This window comes from Lactuca virosa, chromosome 7 (assembly GCF_052849685.1).
Source record: "Lactuca virosa cultivar CGN04683 chromosome 7, Lactuca_virosa_CGN04683_v6, whole genome shotgun sequence".
NCBI lineage: Eukaryota > Viridiplantae > Streptophyta > Magnoliopsida > Asterales > Asteraceae > Lactuca > Lactuca virosa.
This window is the reverse complement of record NC_136432.1, coordinates 35975858-35993036: the sequence shown is the minus strand read 5'-3', so window position 1 is coordinate 35993036 and position 17179 is coordinate 35975858. Positions and strand designations below refer to the sequence as shown.

Genomic DNA, 17179 nt, shown 5'->3' with positions numbered 1-17179 from the left:
ATATATATATATATATATATATATATATATATATATATATATATATATATATATATATATATATATATATATATATATATATATATATATATATATAACAATTACAACTCTTGCCAAACGACATATTAACTAGAAGTAACTGTTCTAGTGTAAGTGTCACACATAACTTCCAGAATCGTTACACCCTTTAATGGCATTGGTTCAAGAAAAACATCAATTACTAAATTAACCCCAAATAAAAACCAAATAATTAAGTCTAGCTTTCGGTCTATTTGTGTTCCCTTGAGGGTTAACAAACTTGAAAACTAAAAAAAATATATCGCTAAGTGAAACTAACAGGGCAATAATCATACGAATAATATTGCCTGGTAACATTTGACTTTCTATTCCCTATGACACTATTCACAGAATATAATAATATACGAGAGAACAAGATGGCATTTGGTGTTCATTGCATTGAGATGTCAACAAAAAAAAAAGTTGCAATTTCTTACCCCATCCATAACACATGAATGTTTTTCTCATCCTCATATATATCCCTAGAAAAGTTTATCTCTTCTCTCTTTGTGGTTGGTTATTTTCTTATTGCTTATGTTTTGGTATGTATTTGTATTGGGGTTTGGAGCATATGTTCCTTTCCCTTTAAGTTTCTTTTTATGAATTTTTAGGTTATTTTGATTCCTCGCCTGTCCTAGAAGTCTTTTCTTTTCTATAGGTAGGGAGTTTATGGCCTGCAATTTTATTAATTTATCTATTAACAAAATTTTAACGGATGAACATCATTTGTATTCCTCCTTTAAAAAAATAATGAAAGTACATAGTTACTTTTTGTATTCAGTCCCCACTTGTATCATCAATTTGTCAAACAAAGTTTGAACAACAATAAAATCTAGCATCATTTGTATGCTTTATGTATTTTGAAATTTCCCAAGTCCACATATTTTTAACGAATCCTTGATGTTTGTGTTTGTAGCTGTTGGAAGTGATTTCATTGGTGAGATTAAAATTAACCAAGATTTAACAATGTTCTTTTTGATTTATTTGTTTATCTCATAGTAGAAAACAAGTCCTATAAATGAGGCAACATTCTCCAAACTAAAATCATCATTAGAAACATCTAAAGCAATAGGCTCATTGTTATCATGGCTAAAATCAATAACAAAACAGTCGTGTGCATGCTTTTCATCTACCTTTTTGTTGGTATCATGACAACAATCGAAGGAAGACATGTTTCTCCTGGTAAGTCTAACACTTATCAATCATCTATATTTGATCTTAAAAAATCAAATTCTTATGTTTGAACTATTTTTGAAGTAATCATGAATATATCTCACTTAACGATAGGATATTTTTTTTAGATCTTACAGTAACACTCCCTTTTTGTTCTTCTGTTATCGGCGTGAAAAGTGGAGATACTTGTTTTGACATAGCTCAAAAGTTCAAGATAAGCTCGGAATTTTTTGACCTCATCAACCCGAATCTGAATTGCAACAAGTTGTTTGTAGGAGAATGGATTTGTATTGACGGACTATGATTATACATATAGTCTTCAAAATATGGTTATGAATGATCTAAAACAATAAATTGTTCCACCTTCTAGACCTTCAACCTACTAAAAAGGATTTGCAATCAATGAAGTTATTTTGTTTGGTTCTCGTTGGTTAATTATTTGCAAGTTTATTTACATGAAATAGCATTGAAAGTCTTTGCAATATTTTGTTAAGAACATAAAAGGTAACAAACTTTTAGGCCCTTTTTGTTTTTTTAAACATAACACAACAAATAGTGAAACTAATGTCAATGAGACAATGAGTTAACAACTTTTTGTCCCACGTAAGAAAATGGGATGAAGACTCTCTTCTCAGTTTGCGTCTATACAAAAGACACAAATGTCCTCCTCACTTTCATCCTAAAAAATAATCTTATGAGTTGTCTATTTAATTATTTCATGTTAAGTCAAAATAACCTAATGAGTTGTGTATTTTAACTATTTCCTATTAAGTCATGTACATGTAAAATGACTTATTGGGTACGTAATTATGTTTGATAAGTATTGTTTACACAAATAGTCTAATTTTAATACAAATTAACCATCATACTAAGACCATTTTATCCTTATATTCAAAAAATCAAGACTCGAAATACGAACCGGGAGAAAAAAATAATATTGAATATATCAAGGGTTAAAGGTTTAATGCATTAACCCATGTTTTTTTTTGGCTCAACTCATTAAGTCATTATGTCCGGATAAAATCAAAAGCAACATCCACATAAAGTTATCCGTATTAAGTACTTGACTCATTAAGCTCGTCAAGTCTAAAAGAAACAACCCTTAGGCCGATAGGTATTTCGGAACCACCACCACGATGTGATGAGGTGTCACAATGGCGGTGTATGCTTTCTTCCTTATTTCTTCCTTAACCGGTATAAACAACTAGTTGGGATTTTTTTTCTCTTTTAAATTTACTCTATATATACCACACTATCTGGTATTTATTTCACACAATTACTACACTTTCTACTACTTATTTCACACAAATGTTACATTTTCTACTACTAAAATGAATCCAAACAATCTCACCCCAAGATTCGGTCGAAACAAATCGTGTGGAAGTGGTTCAACAACACCGATTTGAATAGTAATGGTTTTTATTATTAAATAAATGGAATATTCCTCTTTTATTATCTTAAATATTTGGAAAATTATTAAATTATAATTTTATATCTTTAATTAAAAAAAAAAACAAAAAGTAGGAGGTAATGAGATGGGACAATTTCCTATCGATGAGGGGGGGGGGATGATGTGGCAGTAAAAAATGAGAGTGGGTGAGAGGACACTATTGGGCGCAAGTCCAGACAGTACTTTCTGTTATTTCGACTTGTACCTCCTGCAGCTAACCATCAACAGATTAAATACATGAAGTAATTTACCTCACAAAAGATTTTTACTATGATAAAAAATGTAAATAGAATGCAATAAATGGTATGACTTTTAAGAACAAAAGCATTTTTTTTATCAAATCGAGCCTTCTCCTTCAACTTATTGTACCTTCTACTTTCCGTTATTTCGACTTCTACTCCTACGGTTAACCACCAACGGATTAAACACATGTAGTAATTTATCTCACAAAAGATTTTTTACAATGATAAAAAAATGTAAATAGAATGCAATAAATGGTATGATTTATAAGAACAAAATCATTTTTTTTATCAAATCGAGCCTTCTCCTTCAACTTATTGTACCTTCTACTTTCCGTTATTTCGACTTGTACTCCTACGGTTAACCACCAACGGATTAAACACATGTAGTAATTTATCTCACAAAAGATTTTTACAATGATAAAAAAATGTAAATAGAATGCAATAAATGGTATGATTTATAAGAACAAAATCATTTTTTTTATCAAATCGAGCCTTCTCCTTCAACTTGTTGTCGACTCAGGTATTGCGTCTCTCTTTCTGCAAGAAGCACTCATATATTAAAGCATACGAAGGGAAAATACAGAAAAGCACAATGTACTTTCACTATTTTATCAATTTAGACACTTAACTATTTTCTATAGTGATTAAACATTATATATTTAAAAACAACCATTTTTCTAATTTACCAATTTTAAAAAATGGAAATGTACACAAAGAACAAGGTACTTTCACCATTGTATCTCTTTGGCTACCAAACTAAAAAGCAATAATCATACTAATAAAATCACCACATAACATTATACTTTCTATTCCTTATGATCATGCTCACATAACAAAATATGACTCGACTGAACATGATGGTTTTGTATTGTGTTTGATGTGCTTTGGACTTAGACCGGGACGACTGATATCAACAAAAAAAAAGTTGCAATTTCTTACCTCATCCATAAGACATGAATGTCTTTCTCTCGTCCTCATATATAGCCCTACAAAGTTTGCCCTGTGTGATATCCCGTGTAACAAAAATAAGAAAATACGTAGTTACTTTTTGTATTCGGTCCCCACTTTTTTCATTAATTTGTTAAACAAAGTTTGAACAACAATAAAATTTGGCATCATTTGTATGGTTTATGTATTTTGAAGTTTCCAAAGTCCATATTTTTAACTAATACTTGATGTTGTGTCATGATGTTGTGTTTGTAGCTGTTGGAAGTGATTTCATTGGTGAGATTAAAATTAACCAAGATCTAACAATGTTCTTTTGGATTTATTTGTTTATCTTATAGTGGAAAACAAGTCCTATAAATGGGGCAACATTCTTCAAACTGAAATCATCATTAAAAAAACATCTAAAGCAATAGGCTCATTGTTGTAATGGCTCAAATCAATAACAAAATAGTCGTCTGCATGCTTTTCATGATCTTCCTTTTTGTTGGTATCATGACAACAATCGAAGGCAGAACTGTTTCTCTTGGTAAGTCTAACACTTATCAATCATCTATATTTGGTCTTAAAAAATTCAAATTCTTATGCTTGAACTATTTTTTAACAGTATGATATTTGTTCAGATTTTACAATACCAGTCCCTTTTTGTTCTTCCGTTGTCGGCGTGAAAAGTGGAGATACTTGTTTCGGCATAGCTCAAAAGTTCAAAATGAGCTCGGAATTCTTTGACATTATCAACCCAAATCTGAATTGCAACAAGTTGTTTATTGGAGAATGGATTTGTGTTGATGGACTATGATTATATATAGTCTTCACAATAAGGTTATGAATGATCTAAAGCAATATAATGTTCAACCTTCTAGACCTCAAAAAGGATTTGCAACAATAAAGAAAGTCGTTTTACATTATTCTCATTGATTAATTATTTGCAACTTTACTTGTAAGTATTGTATGCATAAAGTCTATAAATGAAAATTTACCCTTAGATTCCAAAAAACAAAACTCCCAATAAGAGTTGGGAGAAAAAAGAATATCGAATAGGTAAACAGTTAACATCTATTGCATTAACCAAAGTTTTTTAGCTTAACGTCATGCTCTCCACATAAAGTCAAAATAAAAAAGAAACAACCCTTATAAAGCTTGTCCAGTGTAACAAACACAGTCTAATTTACTTATAAATCACTAATCACACACGAAAATCTTGTATACAATCTTAGTCTACCCGATGAAAGAACTATCGGGTGCAAGTCCAAGCGGTACTTTCCGCTGTTTTGACTTGTACCTCCTACAGCTCACCACCAACGGGTTAAATACATCCCTCACCAAAGCTTTTTACAACGGAAAAAAAAAAACATAAAATAGAATTCAATAAGTGGTATATGCTTTTTCAGAAAAAAAGGAAAAAAAAAAAAAAACTTTTTATTATTAAATCGAGTCTTCCCCTTCAATTTGTTGTCGCGCTAGGTATCGCTCACGTCTCTCTTTCTGCAAAAAAGCACTCATAAATTAAAGCATACGTAGGAAAAAATACACCATTTTATCAATTTAGTCCCTTTAACTTACCATTATATCAATTTGGTCCCTCTTCCATGTAATACGATTAATTTTGGTCCCAAAGTATCACTGATTTTTGCGATTTGGTCCCAAAAATAGTCTTTTTTTTTTGGAACAGAGACCACAAACGTTACAAAAACCTCAAATCATAACCAAAATTGAAACAAGAAAACATTTTGGGACCAAAACTGAAATAATCAGCTATACTCAGGGACCAAAAATGTAACTTGCTCTATTTTTATGATTATAATAAATAATAATAATAATAATAATAGCTCACCCATTCATCTATGACAAGGCCATCACCGACAACTTTTGGTCCGGTCTCCTCTGGAGGTTTCTTGCGGGTTTCAAGAGCCGCCTCAGCCTCCGCTAACTGCCGCTTCAATTTTTCCAATGCCTTGCAAGAAATAGCAACATACTTTGAAAAATCTACCCAAATATATCAATAAATATAATTCAAATACAAAATATTTTCACTGCTATATTTTGATACATTTTTTCAATGTAATAAAAAAAAATATTGAAAGTAAATAGACAAATAAATGAAAGTACATTGCTATTTATTACTTACTGGGCTTGGACGTGTCACATCTAGAAAAACAACTTGCAGTATCTGCTCCACAGCTACTAGATCTTTCTGCTCATCAAACTGAGTAAAGAAATTCATTTAGAAAAGGACAAATTTAACCTCATTGACTTTTTCCATGCATTACCCTTATTGTGTTGTCATTTTTATTATATATTTTTTAAACACCATTTATCCAGACAACACTTAATGTAAAAAAAAAAAAAAAAAAAAGGGCTTACTAGATCGGGTATGTAGTCAATCACTCCTTTGACTTTCAGACTCATGATTTTGAATTTCACTTTTCTCTTTGTGTCTATTGGCTTCTCATTGTTCTCCGGAGGTTCCACAAACTTAAAAACTATCACAATAAAACCATTAGTGAAAATTGTGAGCAATAATCACGTGTGTAAAAGACATGAATGCCCTCCTTATCTTCATAAATATCCCTAGAAAGTTTGTAATGATGTTACCGGTTGCAATAATGGTCTCGCCTGGAGCTAGAATGGCACCTGGAGGACGCATGAAACAACTTTTTGGTGCAGTTGTTTGAAACTACAAAAAAAAAAAAAAATAAATAAATAAAAATTGTGATTTTTGATCCATTAAAGGTTAAACAAGGTTTATAGTCATACCTTGAAGGCTGCATGAGACTTGCTGGTGTTTTTTATCTTGATAGCACTTTGAACTTGCTTACCAGGTTCATCTACAAAGTTCAAGAAGAAAATTGACATGATTTTTCATTAATCATAACATAATTAAGTATATTCATAAGTTCCTAATTCAACCAATTCATGTTTTAGAGATATGAGAAATAAAAGATAACTAACGAAGTTAAAGTATCAATGTATCATGAATTCATGATCTATAATCTATAAAATCATGTTGAAATCATTATAATTTGGTTAAGCTAATGAGGCAATTGTGTAGAAGGTTGTGGTGACCTCTAGAAGCATCCACAAGGTTGTAGCCTCTTTAATTGTGTAGAAGGTTCCTTGTAAATATCTAGATATTTTATTTGAAGTTTTGAATGGGAAATCTCAACCCTTGATGTAAAAGAATCATAGTCGTCCATTGATGAGTACAAGTAGTATGAACAGAGTTGTCCTGTATTTGGCACAACACACCTTGATGTTTTCTTAGATGTTATTAGCTTAGGGTTTCCTAATAAGAAAATTCTAATGAAAGAATGAAAACTGCTCCCAAATCACACTGCAAAACCTAATGTGGATCCATTTCGCTTAATTCAATTCATAAACACAACATGAGCAAGTTTCTAAAGATAATAGTAAGAGAAACATAAAATCAATTTATATTGAGAAGATTATCTGGATCTATCGAGTTAAGAAACAGATAATTACTACTCGAAAAATCAGGAATGATCAGTTTTCAAACAGAAATAACAATAATGGAAGAAAATAATGCAGTAAGTTCATACATGGAAAGTAGAGTTTATTCCGCGGATCAAGCCGGAGACGCCGCCGCGTCGGAAGCAGAGATCTAACCACCGATGAGACCGAAGTAGTGGAGCTTGAGCTATATTTTTCGTTTTTCTTATGAGCGTGAGATCGTTCGATTTGGTACGAAGAAGATAACGTTGTTGTATGTGGAGTAGTGTTACGTGAGCTTCGAAACGGTAACTTCAATATCCCCCAAAGTTTACTGCCGCCACCGTCAGACGGAGGTCTATCGTCGACGATTGGCATCACCTGCCAGTAAATAGCACCGGAAGTTTTTCAACTATTGAGGTGTGTTTCAAAAGGTTCTCTTTTTCTCTCTGAAATTCATGGACTCTTGACTCCTGAAAATCCAACAAACAAGTCGCATCGTGTGTTTTTGTCCCTTCCAATACGCATATTTTACACCCTCTTCTTAGGGGGTGTGTGTGGTTTTTTTTTTTTTTTTTTTAAATGGAGAGGGGGTAAAGGGAAAGAAATGGAGCATATTTTACACCCTATTTTCAAGTTTTTTTTTTAAAAGAAAGGGGAAGGAAATGTGTATTCTTGAGTTTTTTTTAAAGAGAGAAAGAAAATGAAAGGAGGGGTGTCCTCGAGTTTCATTTAGGGAAATCTTCGGAAAAGTCTTTTTAGGTCAGTTTACGTTCTAGTCCCAAATTAATTTTTATTTACAAAAAAAGACAAAATGTCAGATAATTTATTTGAATCGACCCATTTTCACCGGTACAACTATTTTAGTCGGTCACCTTACTTAGGTGGCCTCATTTGTATGATCTGGAACTCGATCTTAGTTATTCACTCGTTCCCCTTTACTTCTAACCCTATACAAAGTGAAAAAAAAAAAAAAAAAAAAAAAAAAACCCTCTGGATTCAAGCAGTCAATTGTTTGAAGGAAGTAAAGTTACTGGCACCAAAGTAGCAAACGACAGTCTTCAAACGGTAAGAAATTGCGAACGCATCCACGTAATCTTCCATTTTCTTGCATCTTGTGCTTGATTAATTTAAGTTAATTTTTGTTTAGTGGTGATAATGGAGACCACTGAAGACTTTGACACGATAGACGTGGAACTTGATGAGCTATTCATAAAGAAACAAACGCCTAGATGCAAAGACGGGTTCTTGAACACATTCTGTGAAGAAGGCCTGGAAGATTGCTCCATCCCCGACGTTGAAATCGATGAAAGCGATGGAGATGACTCCTTTGATTTGAACCCTGAAGATGAGACAGATGATGAAGAAGTTGATTCGCAAAAAGGGTTAAGTGAAAAAGAGGATGAAGACGGTGCTGATTTCCAATACATTATACTAGATCCAAAGGTGAAATGGAACAAAATGAGACTAGTTTTGGGAGAGAGGTATGAATTACCACAACAACTTGAAATCTGTTTAACCAACCACTCAATAAAACAGGATTATCAGATTAGGTTCGAAAAATGTTATAGTGTTGGGCTTTTAGCTGTGTTTGCAAATGAGCAAGTAAAAGTTCAATGTCCCTTTCTGGTTAGGGCTTCCTGGATGAGCACTAAAAGATCATTTCAAATTAAGAATTTTTTTGTACCATTAGACAATCAAATAAGGATTGGCCGGGTGAGAAGTGTCGGAGGACAGGACCATTTTAGCATATAATCGTTCTGAAATCCAACAACCTAAGCGACCGTTCATAAGATGTATAATTACAATAGTGCTATAGGTTTGGCTTGATAATTGAGTTTCTTCAGAGGCTTTCCATCGGTTCCTTAGACCAGTCGAGGTTGTAATGAGTTTCATCAATTTCCTAGGAATATATGTGAATTTCAAAGGTCAACATAATATTGGTGAGTTCACAGGTTTTCGATAATGTATAAAATATGTTAGTGTCTTTGAGAAGGATCTTTCTCTTATGAATATAGTGATTCATTTTCTTATTGTATTCGAGTAATGTCTATACCTTAACTCTTTTTGTTTGGGGTGTCCTAAAGGTACTTGATGTGGTATCCTATAAATATTCTCGGTTCTATATTTATATCTTTCTAGCATCTCTTTGATTGTGTGCTTATAATGTATCTTCTTGGGATATTTGTACCATTGGATTTCTTGACTTTCATTCGTGATTCTGTGTATGTTATTAGGTTTTATAGTATTTATAAGTACTATTAGTGGTCTTGACTCGTATCCTTGAGTTTGTGTATGTTATCACTACTTCTTCGAGGCGTCTTTTTAGAAATGTGTTGAATAATGTTACGATGAGTTCCTATAATCCAGCTTATGACTGTTGTATTCCCCGAGATAACGCTTCATTGGACGTCGCCATAGTTTAAAAAGTTATGCTTACTTCGACTTGACCATCAGCATGTAGCCAGCAACCGCATGTGGGGGTGTCAACCCCATATAGATCTGTACATATCTTTCACGCTCACTTAAGATTTAATGATTATAGGTCTGAGCTAGTTATAGGTCTTTTAGCTTATATTTATTGACTGTTATGATTTTATAAAATTCATAACTCTCTCGTATGGTTTCCAATTTAGGTGTTCTTTGTCTTAAAATTCCTACTTTGATAAACACTATGATTCTTCTTTTGGTGGCTTTAGCTATAATTCGACCGTTCTCTTGTAGTTTTTGACGTTGTAGATTCTTGTGTGCGGTAGATATTTAATTACAATAATTATCGTATCTTTTCTGCACTAAGTCGGATTCCTAAGAACTGTATATTTTCGGAATTGTGTCGTCATGTATTCTTTAAATACGTTAACCTGTTTGTGAGGAGACTCTATTTTTTGTGCACTTATTTCTATGTCCATCCGTCCTAATGAGCGCGTTTGATAATTGAATATATTTCTTTTATTATATTATTAACCTATTACAACCATTTGTTGATTTTTAACGGCGGTTGGTGACGTCTTTTGTAACGCCCATAAATACAGGCTACACATAATAAGTAATAATTATTAAAATTAAAATCCTTGAATATGATAATATATTGTCGTGCGCGCTGCAGACTATATAATAAAAGTTTCGTATTAAGGAAAAATAGGAAAATCAGCCGAATTGCCTGTAAATCGTAAAAATAAGTGCGCCAAAACATATATATTATTATATATTTAGAAAGTACATGTTGTCCCGATCCCGAAATTATAAATTCCGTAAAATTTTGATTCTGTATGAGTTAGATGTGATTTTTATTAGATATAAAAGTCAGCCGCGCACAAGGAATCTGTGACGTAAAAAGTTACGAAGAGAGTTGTTGACTTTTAGCTAAAGTCACCAAAAAGAAAATCATAGTACTCTTTAAGATAAAATTTTTGAGAAAAAGAATACTAACACGAAGTCTATACCAGAGAGTTATGATTTAACAAAATCATTTAATCATACAAAAAATAGAGACGAAAAATAAAGTCAGAATTAGTCGATGGAGTCTAAAGGAAAGTTGTAGATCTCATCGACGAATTTCCGAGGATATAAATAACATCAAAAACGGATCGTGTATGAAGAAGTTATGAAATTTACAAAATCTGTGTTTTGCGCAGTGCACGCCGGGTGCGCGGCATGCGTTTTTAGAAGGTGAAAACGTGGACCACAGAGAGGCTGACACGTGACACAAAAATGGTTGGGGAGAGTTCGCCTTAAAATGCACGACATACACCCCACGTGCACGCCGTGCACCTCAAAATCGACTATGAATAGGTTAAACCTCATTCTTTCTCCCACAACTTCCCAAACACACACACACACACTCTCTCTCTCTCTCTCTTTCTTTCTTTCTCTCTCTCTCTCTCTCTCTCGATTTCTTTCAACTTTAGCCCATTTTCTCTTAGTTTTAGTCTTCGTCGAAGCCATGTGATCCCTGAAATAGTAGTAGCTAGCGAGTAGAAGCTTTGCCAGTGTAATTTCCTAACTTTTTTCAGGAAGAACCTTTAAAAGTTAAGCTATACTCTAGTCTTTTCAGTGTAACTTATATTTATAGTCATAAGTCGTTATTATGAACCTATAAATAAGATTTATCAGTGATTCCAAGTCATAATACTAATTGATCTACTTATAGGAGAGGTGTCTAGAATGGTTACGTTGACTTGGTTGTTGGATTTTAGAAAGGCTATACGCTGAAATGGTCCTGCCTCCCAACTGTCCTGCCTGGTTGATCCTAACTTGATAGATATTGATGTAGACATTGTGATTAGTAAGGAATCTAGACTATAATTATTATAGTCATCGGGATTACGAAGTGAGGCACTGGCGAAATCTCTAGTTACTCACCTAAGTCAAGTGAGTGCATAGTTATTTTCTGCTTATACATAAATACAAGTATTATAAATGCTTAATTGTTATGTGTGTTGTTTAGATGCGTTCAATATATCTGTGCAATATGATATAGCTATTACTTGATAAAACCATATATAAATTATTATACTTAAAATGCGATTGTGTAGTAAATGGTCGTGTGAAATAATATAGGAGAGCTTGTGATAGGGTTGTGTGAGCTAGTGATTGTGATAGGTTAGTGAGAGATGTGCAAAATAACAAGCCGAGACTTACCGTGTTTATCCAAAAGTACTATCGTACTGTCGTGCCTAGCAAAAGTACTAATTGTACTGTCGTGCCCATCCAAAGTACTATGTGTACTGTCGTGTCTGTCGTGTTTGTCAAAAGTATTATTGTACTGCCATGCTTACCCAAAATATCATCATATTCCCGTGCCTAATCCCTCGAGATCACCATACTAGTATTAGAAAGTGAGGATGACAATAATAGGGTAATTGGAGTATTTGAATGCTAAAAAATATATAATTAAAGATTATAATACTGTGGGTTGAAAACTCTATATACTCACCAAGTTTCCCAACCTGACCCACTCATTTTCTTTGTATCACAGGTAGCGATATGAAGGTACTGATAGATAATATAATTATCTGCAGAACGATTTAATAATCAATGAAAAACATTTTCTTCGGAAATACATTTTATGAGACAAACTCCGCATTTATAAAGATCACTCTGATTTAAAATAAGCAAAAATAAAAAGTTTTAAAATGGTCGTAAATTTGGGGATGTCAAATCTTTGCCTCGGTTGTCACATTTGACCCCTAACAGTTTACTTATAGGTTGCATATAGAATCCTAGAAGGATTCAAACTCTTCAGGTTAATCTTTATCTTATTTAAACATGTCATATCCATATCTAATGAGTCTACCAAAATCATTCATATGCACTCTCCAGGAGCTTCTAGAATATTTCAATTAATCTCTAAGATTTAATTAATATTCAATCTTTTTAATCAATTAAAATAATTTAAATAATTACGAAAATAATTTCCACTTAATCTATCAATTCCTTAATTAATTAATAATTTATTTTCTCAATTTCCTTAATACTATTTGTCATTAGGTCACTATCAAAGGACTCTGCTATTATTAGAAATATTACCAAAACAGTTGATAATCTTTGACACTATTTTCAACAATAAAGTCATAAGGGTATACTTACCTTTCACCTTTCATTTTTTCTATGTCATAGCATTTTTCTCTTCACTCACTTTGTGTCATATCATTTTTCTCTTCACTCACTTTTCACTCTTCATAACCTAGGAAATTGTCACTTTTACTTCTTTTCATTTTTTTCCACAATAACTTAATTTAATTTTAAAACGTATTATTTAAAAAATAAATATATTTAATTAAAAAATATTTAATAAACAAAAAAATATAAAAATTAAAATATTTCATTAATTAAAAATAAAAATTACATAACAAAACCAAGAAAACATAATTAAAAATTAAATAATAAAAATATTAAAAAATTATTAAAAAATATTTCATTCACTTTGTGTAATATCATTTTTCTCCTCACTCACTTTTCACTCTTCATAACCTAGGAAATGGTCACTTTTTACTTCTTTTCATTTTTTTCCACAATAACTTAATTTAATTTTAAAACGTATTATTTAAAAAATAAATATAATTAATTAAAAAATAATTAATAAACAAAAATATATACAAATTAAAATATTTCATTAATTAAAAATAAAAATTACATAATAAAACCAAGAAAACATAATTAAAAATTAAATAATAAAAATATTAAAGAATTATTAAAAAAAAAACTACATCACTCCCAATTGTCGCCCGAGTCCGAGTCCTCAACGAACATATCTGAATCTTCATCTGATTCATCAAACAAATCATCGTGTCAATACTCGACCTCGGACTGTATGTTAGCCTTGTAAATATGCTCCACCAAATTCGCACGAAGGGAGTGATGAACTTCACAATCATGTACTTCCTTCTATTTTACCCAATACTCTTGCGTACCAACAACTACTCGTTCAACATTTGGTAAAACTTCGTTTTCGTCTTAGCGGAATATCGGTTTTCTTTTATCTTCTAGAATCATATTATTTAATATGATGTACACGTACACAATGTGTTGCAACCTTTTGACTTCATATGATCGTGCCTCGACTTGCAATACTTGTGAACGCCTCTAAAGTACACAAAATGTTTGTTTCATGTCCTTTAGCTGATTCTTGTGACTGCTTAAACTTTATTCTTTTTTCGTCGTTTTAACATGTGAACGATTTCAAAAAATAGATAAGGTAGGATATATCCCATTAGTAAGATAGCCACGCTTAAATGCTACCTCTTTTTCTTGAAACGGTACATCGTGCGACTTTCCAAGATAAATGTCGTTGAATACCGAAGATTAGTCAAGAAGATTGATGTCGTTGTTTGCACTAGCTAGACCAAAGAATGCATGACATATCCAAACATTGTGTGACACCATTTCTTCTAGTATAATCGTCAAATCTCTATGATCGGTGGACATCATTGATTGTTGGTTTGCACAAATATAGTTCGTGGTAAACCAAAGTATAGCTTTCGCGAACTTGTACACACTTTCTCGTGTGGTACACTCAAACATCTTTAAATACTCATCCCATTTATCTGTTCACATGTTGTATGCTAACTGACGAATTTCACCAATGCATTTTTGAATTGGAGAAAAATATTTTCTAATCGCATCCCACTTCAATTGAAAATATAGAAATTGACCCTCTAAGTCGCCATCAATACGTAAAAATAACTTTTTCATCATCCGAAATTGTCGTCGAAATGTACACGACGTCATCTACAAAATAGTTTTCTATAAGACGATTGTACTCGACTTAACGATTTCTGTTTAATGGAGGTCTTCTTGTTCGAAAACGCGAACTTTGAGCTTGTCAGTTTTGGAAATACACAACTGATTTGCCATGACGGAACCGAAAAAATGTCGTTTCTTCTTGTTCCATCTAATCCGACGACCGAGATGAGGATGACGACTTTGTGGTTGAATGAATTTTTGAGAGAAAATATAGAAATTAATGTGAAAAATATGTTGGATGTGTTTGGTATCTATAGAATGGTAAAGTTAAAAAAATTATATATATATATATATATATATATATATATATATATATATATAAAGGAATAAAAAAAGAAAAAAACTAAACATTTTACAACAGAAGAATCAGGCGAGGAAGGAAGAATGGGAAAGAAAACTCGCATACTTGCAAATTGCAGGTTAAACCGCACGCAGAATGTGGTGTTCCTAAATACGGTTCCATATGGAACCGTCCACTACATCGTGCGGCCTAAATGCATAAACAAGTTCTGAAGATTTGATATCCAAACGGACAATGATCTATGAAAATGACAAATAGACCCTCGATCGGGTTATAAGTTGTAACTTAGGGTACAACTCAACTAATTTTTGTTAAATTTCAACCATTTGAATAAAGAGTTTTTTTAATATTTGGCCTACAGACATATATAAAAACATTATTTATAAGAAATATTATTATAATTAAATATGGAATGCATTAATTATATGGAATATTTTGCATTGGAGAATGTGAAGTGCATTAATTATAAAAAAATATTTCTCATAATTAATGCATTTCATATTTAATTATGATAATATTTCTTATAATGAATGTTTTTTATATGTGTTTTTAGGAGCATCTTTGAACCTTTGAATAAACCAATCGACAATAATTTCCCAATTGACAAAACTACCATCCAATTGGTAGTTGTAACATAGAGTATATGTGTGGAAATTTAGGGTCAACAGGTCTTTTATAGTTGGAAATTAGATTCATCCCACTCAAGAACAGCATCCAAATTCTGCTCTCTTTTGAGTTTGTCTTTCAGAAACCAATCACACACTTTCCCTGCGTTCAATTCCTCAATACTACACCCTTCTTGCTCTCCTATCACCCTCAAAAGATTTAGCGAAGATATCTGTATAACATAAAACCATCACAAAAAACTTGTCAATCGTCGTAAAGTACAGAATTTTCATTATTTTGTAATATGCTTGATTATTGATAAAAACTCGAAACTAATAAACAATTATCAACTTTTTTAAATAACCTCTATAATATAATGCTCGTTTAACTAATAACCTCAACAAGATACATTCGTCTATAGATTAATGGTTCGTTACATATATAGGGCATTTTCTGGATTAACCACCCTCGAAAAACATAGATTTCATTCCATATACAAGTCAGAACAAATTACATAAATATGATTATACTTAGAGATATATTTTGGGCATTTTCTTGATTAACCACCTTATGTTTGACATCTTTTCGGGCCTTCTTATCAAAGAAAAACCAATTGTACCGGGTGTAGAAGATTAAAATTAATAGACTAAAAAAGGTATTAAAGTTGTTTGATTTTGTAAGAAAATTTTTTAAAAAAAATGGTTAACTCGAAAAATATGTCTGCAGACTACAATATAGTGATTTTTATATAATTGGCCAAATAAATTAACTGTGTCGTTTATAAAAGAAAATATAAAATTTTCTTGATCATGGTCACTTGTTATTAGTTTTATAAGACACTTTATATACCAAAAGTTCAATAAAAACAAATAAATTACAGTTTGATTAAAACATTAACATACCGTCAATCGACATAAAAATCCTTCATGACTGCTTAAACCCGACATTTCAACAAGACCAGCTTCTTCTAGGGTTAGAAAGCTTCGTTTCTCTGAACTCTTTTTCTCTTCTTGTTCATCAACACTAGCTCTCAATGCCAATCTTGTTCTTTTACGAGGTTTAATACTAGCATTTAGATTCTTGATATAAGTATTTGTCAAGTCACGAGAGAATAAAGATGAATGAAAACATATAGTTTCACTAAGTTTGAGGGCATTCATGGTGGTTTTTGTTCCAAAAACACCCTTCAAAAGACGAGGAAGATGACACAACCAAACCGGTTGTAATGCCAGAAAGTTTTCTTTTTCAATTATTTGATTTTGTGTATGTGGTGCATATTGAGATATGGATGTGGATAACCCTACATACGCCCTCTTTTTCCAAATAATTATAGGTTTTCTCTAAAATTGCTTTATTTAAAATATTTAATATAATATTGTTAGAAGAAAACGTCCATCACATTAAGTACTTTAATGTTAAAACTCATATATTTCGTAAATACTCAACTCACACTTGTATATTTTTGTTGAATTAAGTACTTGATTAAGAACTATTAATGCAAAAATATAAGTTAATTATAAGTCATACTGGAACTTTGTATAATCATATGGACTATATACACAATACATCACCGCTCTATTTTCATGACAATTGAACCATTGATTGATCTACTTCTTCTAAAAGAATATACCAATTAACCCCATCGGATTAAAAAATATATTTTACCCCTTGATGATAAATGATACCCATTTGGAGGAAAACCATTTGACC

The 17179-nt window shown here is 31.9% G+C and overlaps 2 protein-coding genes across 2 annotated transcripts; both read right to left on the bottom strand.

Moving 5' to 3' along the window:
- Positions 1–4981: 4981 nt before the first annotated feature.
- Positions 4982–7844, bottom strand: LOC145126171 (vesicle-associated protein 4-2-like). The gene is made up of 7 exons (XM_079061572.1): positions 7428–7844; positions 6625–6695; positions 6463–6544; positions 6232–6350; positions 5996–6073; positions 5702–5821; positions 4982–5352 (listed from the first exon to the last, which is right to left on the bottom strand). Exons 1-7 carry the CDS (start codon positions 7693–7695, stop codon positions 5293–5295), a joined length of 798 nt encoding a protein of 265 aa, XP_078917698.1. The 5' UTR covers positions 7696–7844; the 3' UTR covers positions 4982–5292.
- Positions 7845–15437: 7593 nt separating this feature from the next.
- LOC145127872 (receptor-interacting protein) lies at positions 15438–16728 on the bottom strand. Its single transcript, XM_079062991.1, has 2 exons — positions 16372–16728; positions 15438–15701 (listed from the first exon to the last, which is right to left on the bottom strand). The coding sequence occupies exons 1-2, from the start codon at positions 16627–16629 to the stop codon at positions 15537–15539; spliced, it is 423 nt and encodes a 140-aa protein (XP_078919117.1). The 5' UTR covers positions 16630–16728; the 3' UTR covers positions 15438–15536.
- Positions 16729–17179: the final 451 nt, after the last annotated feature.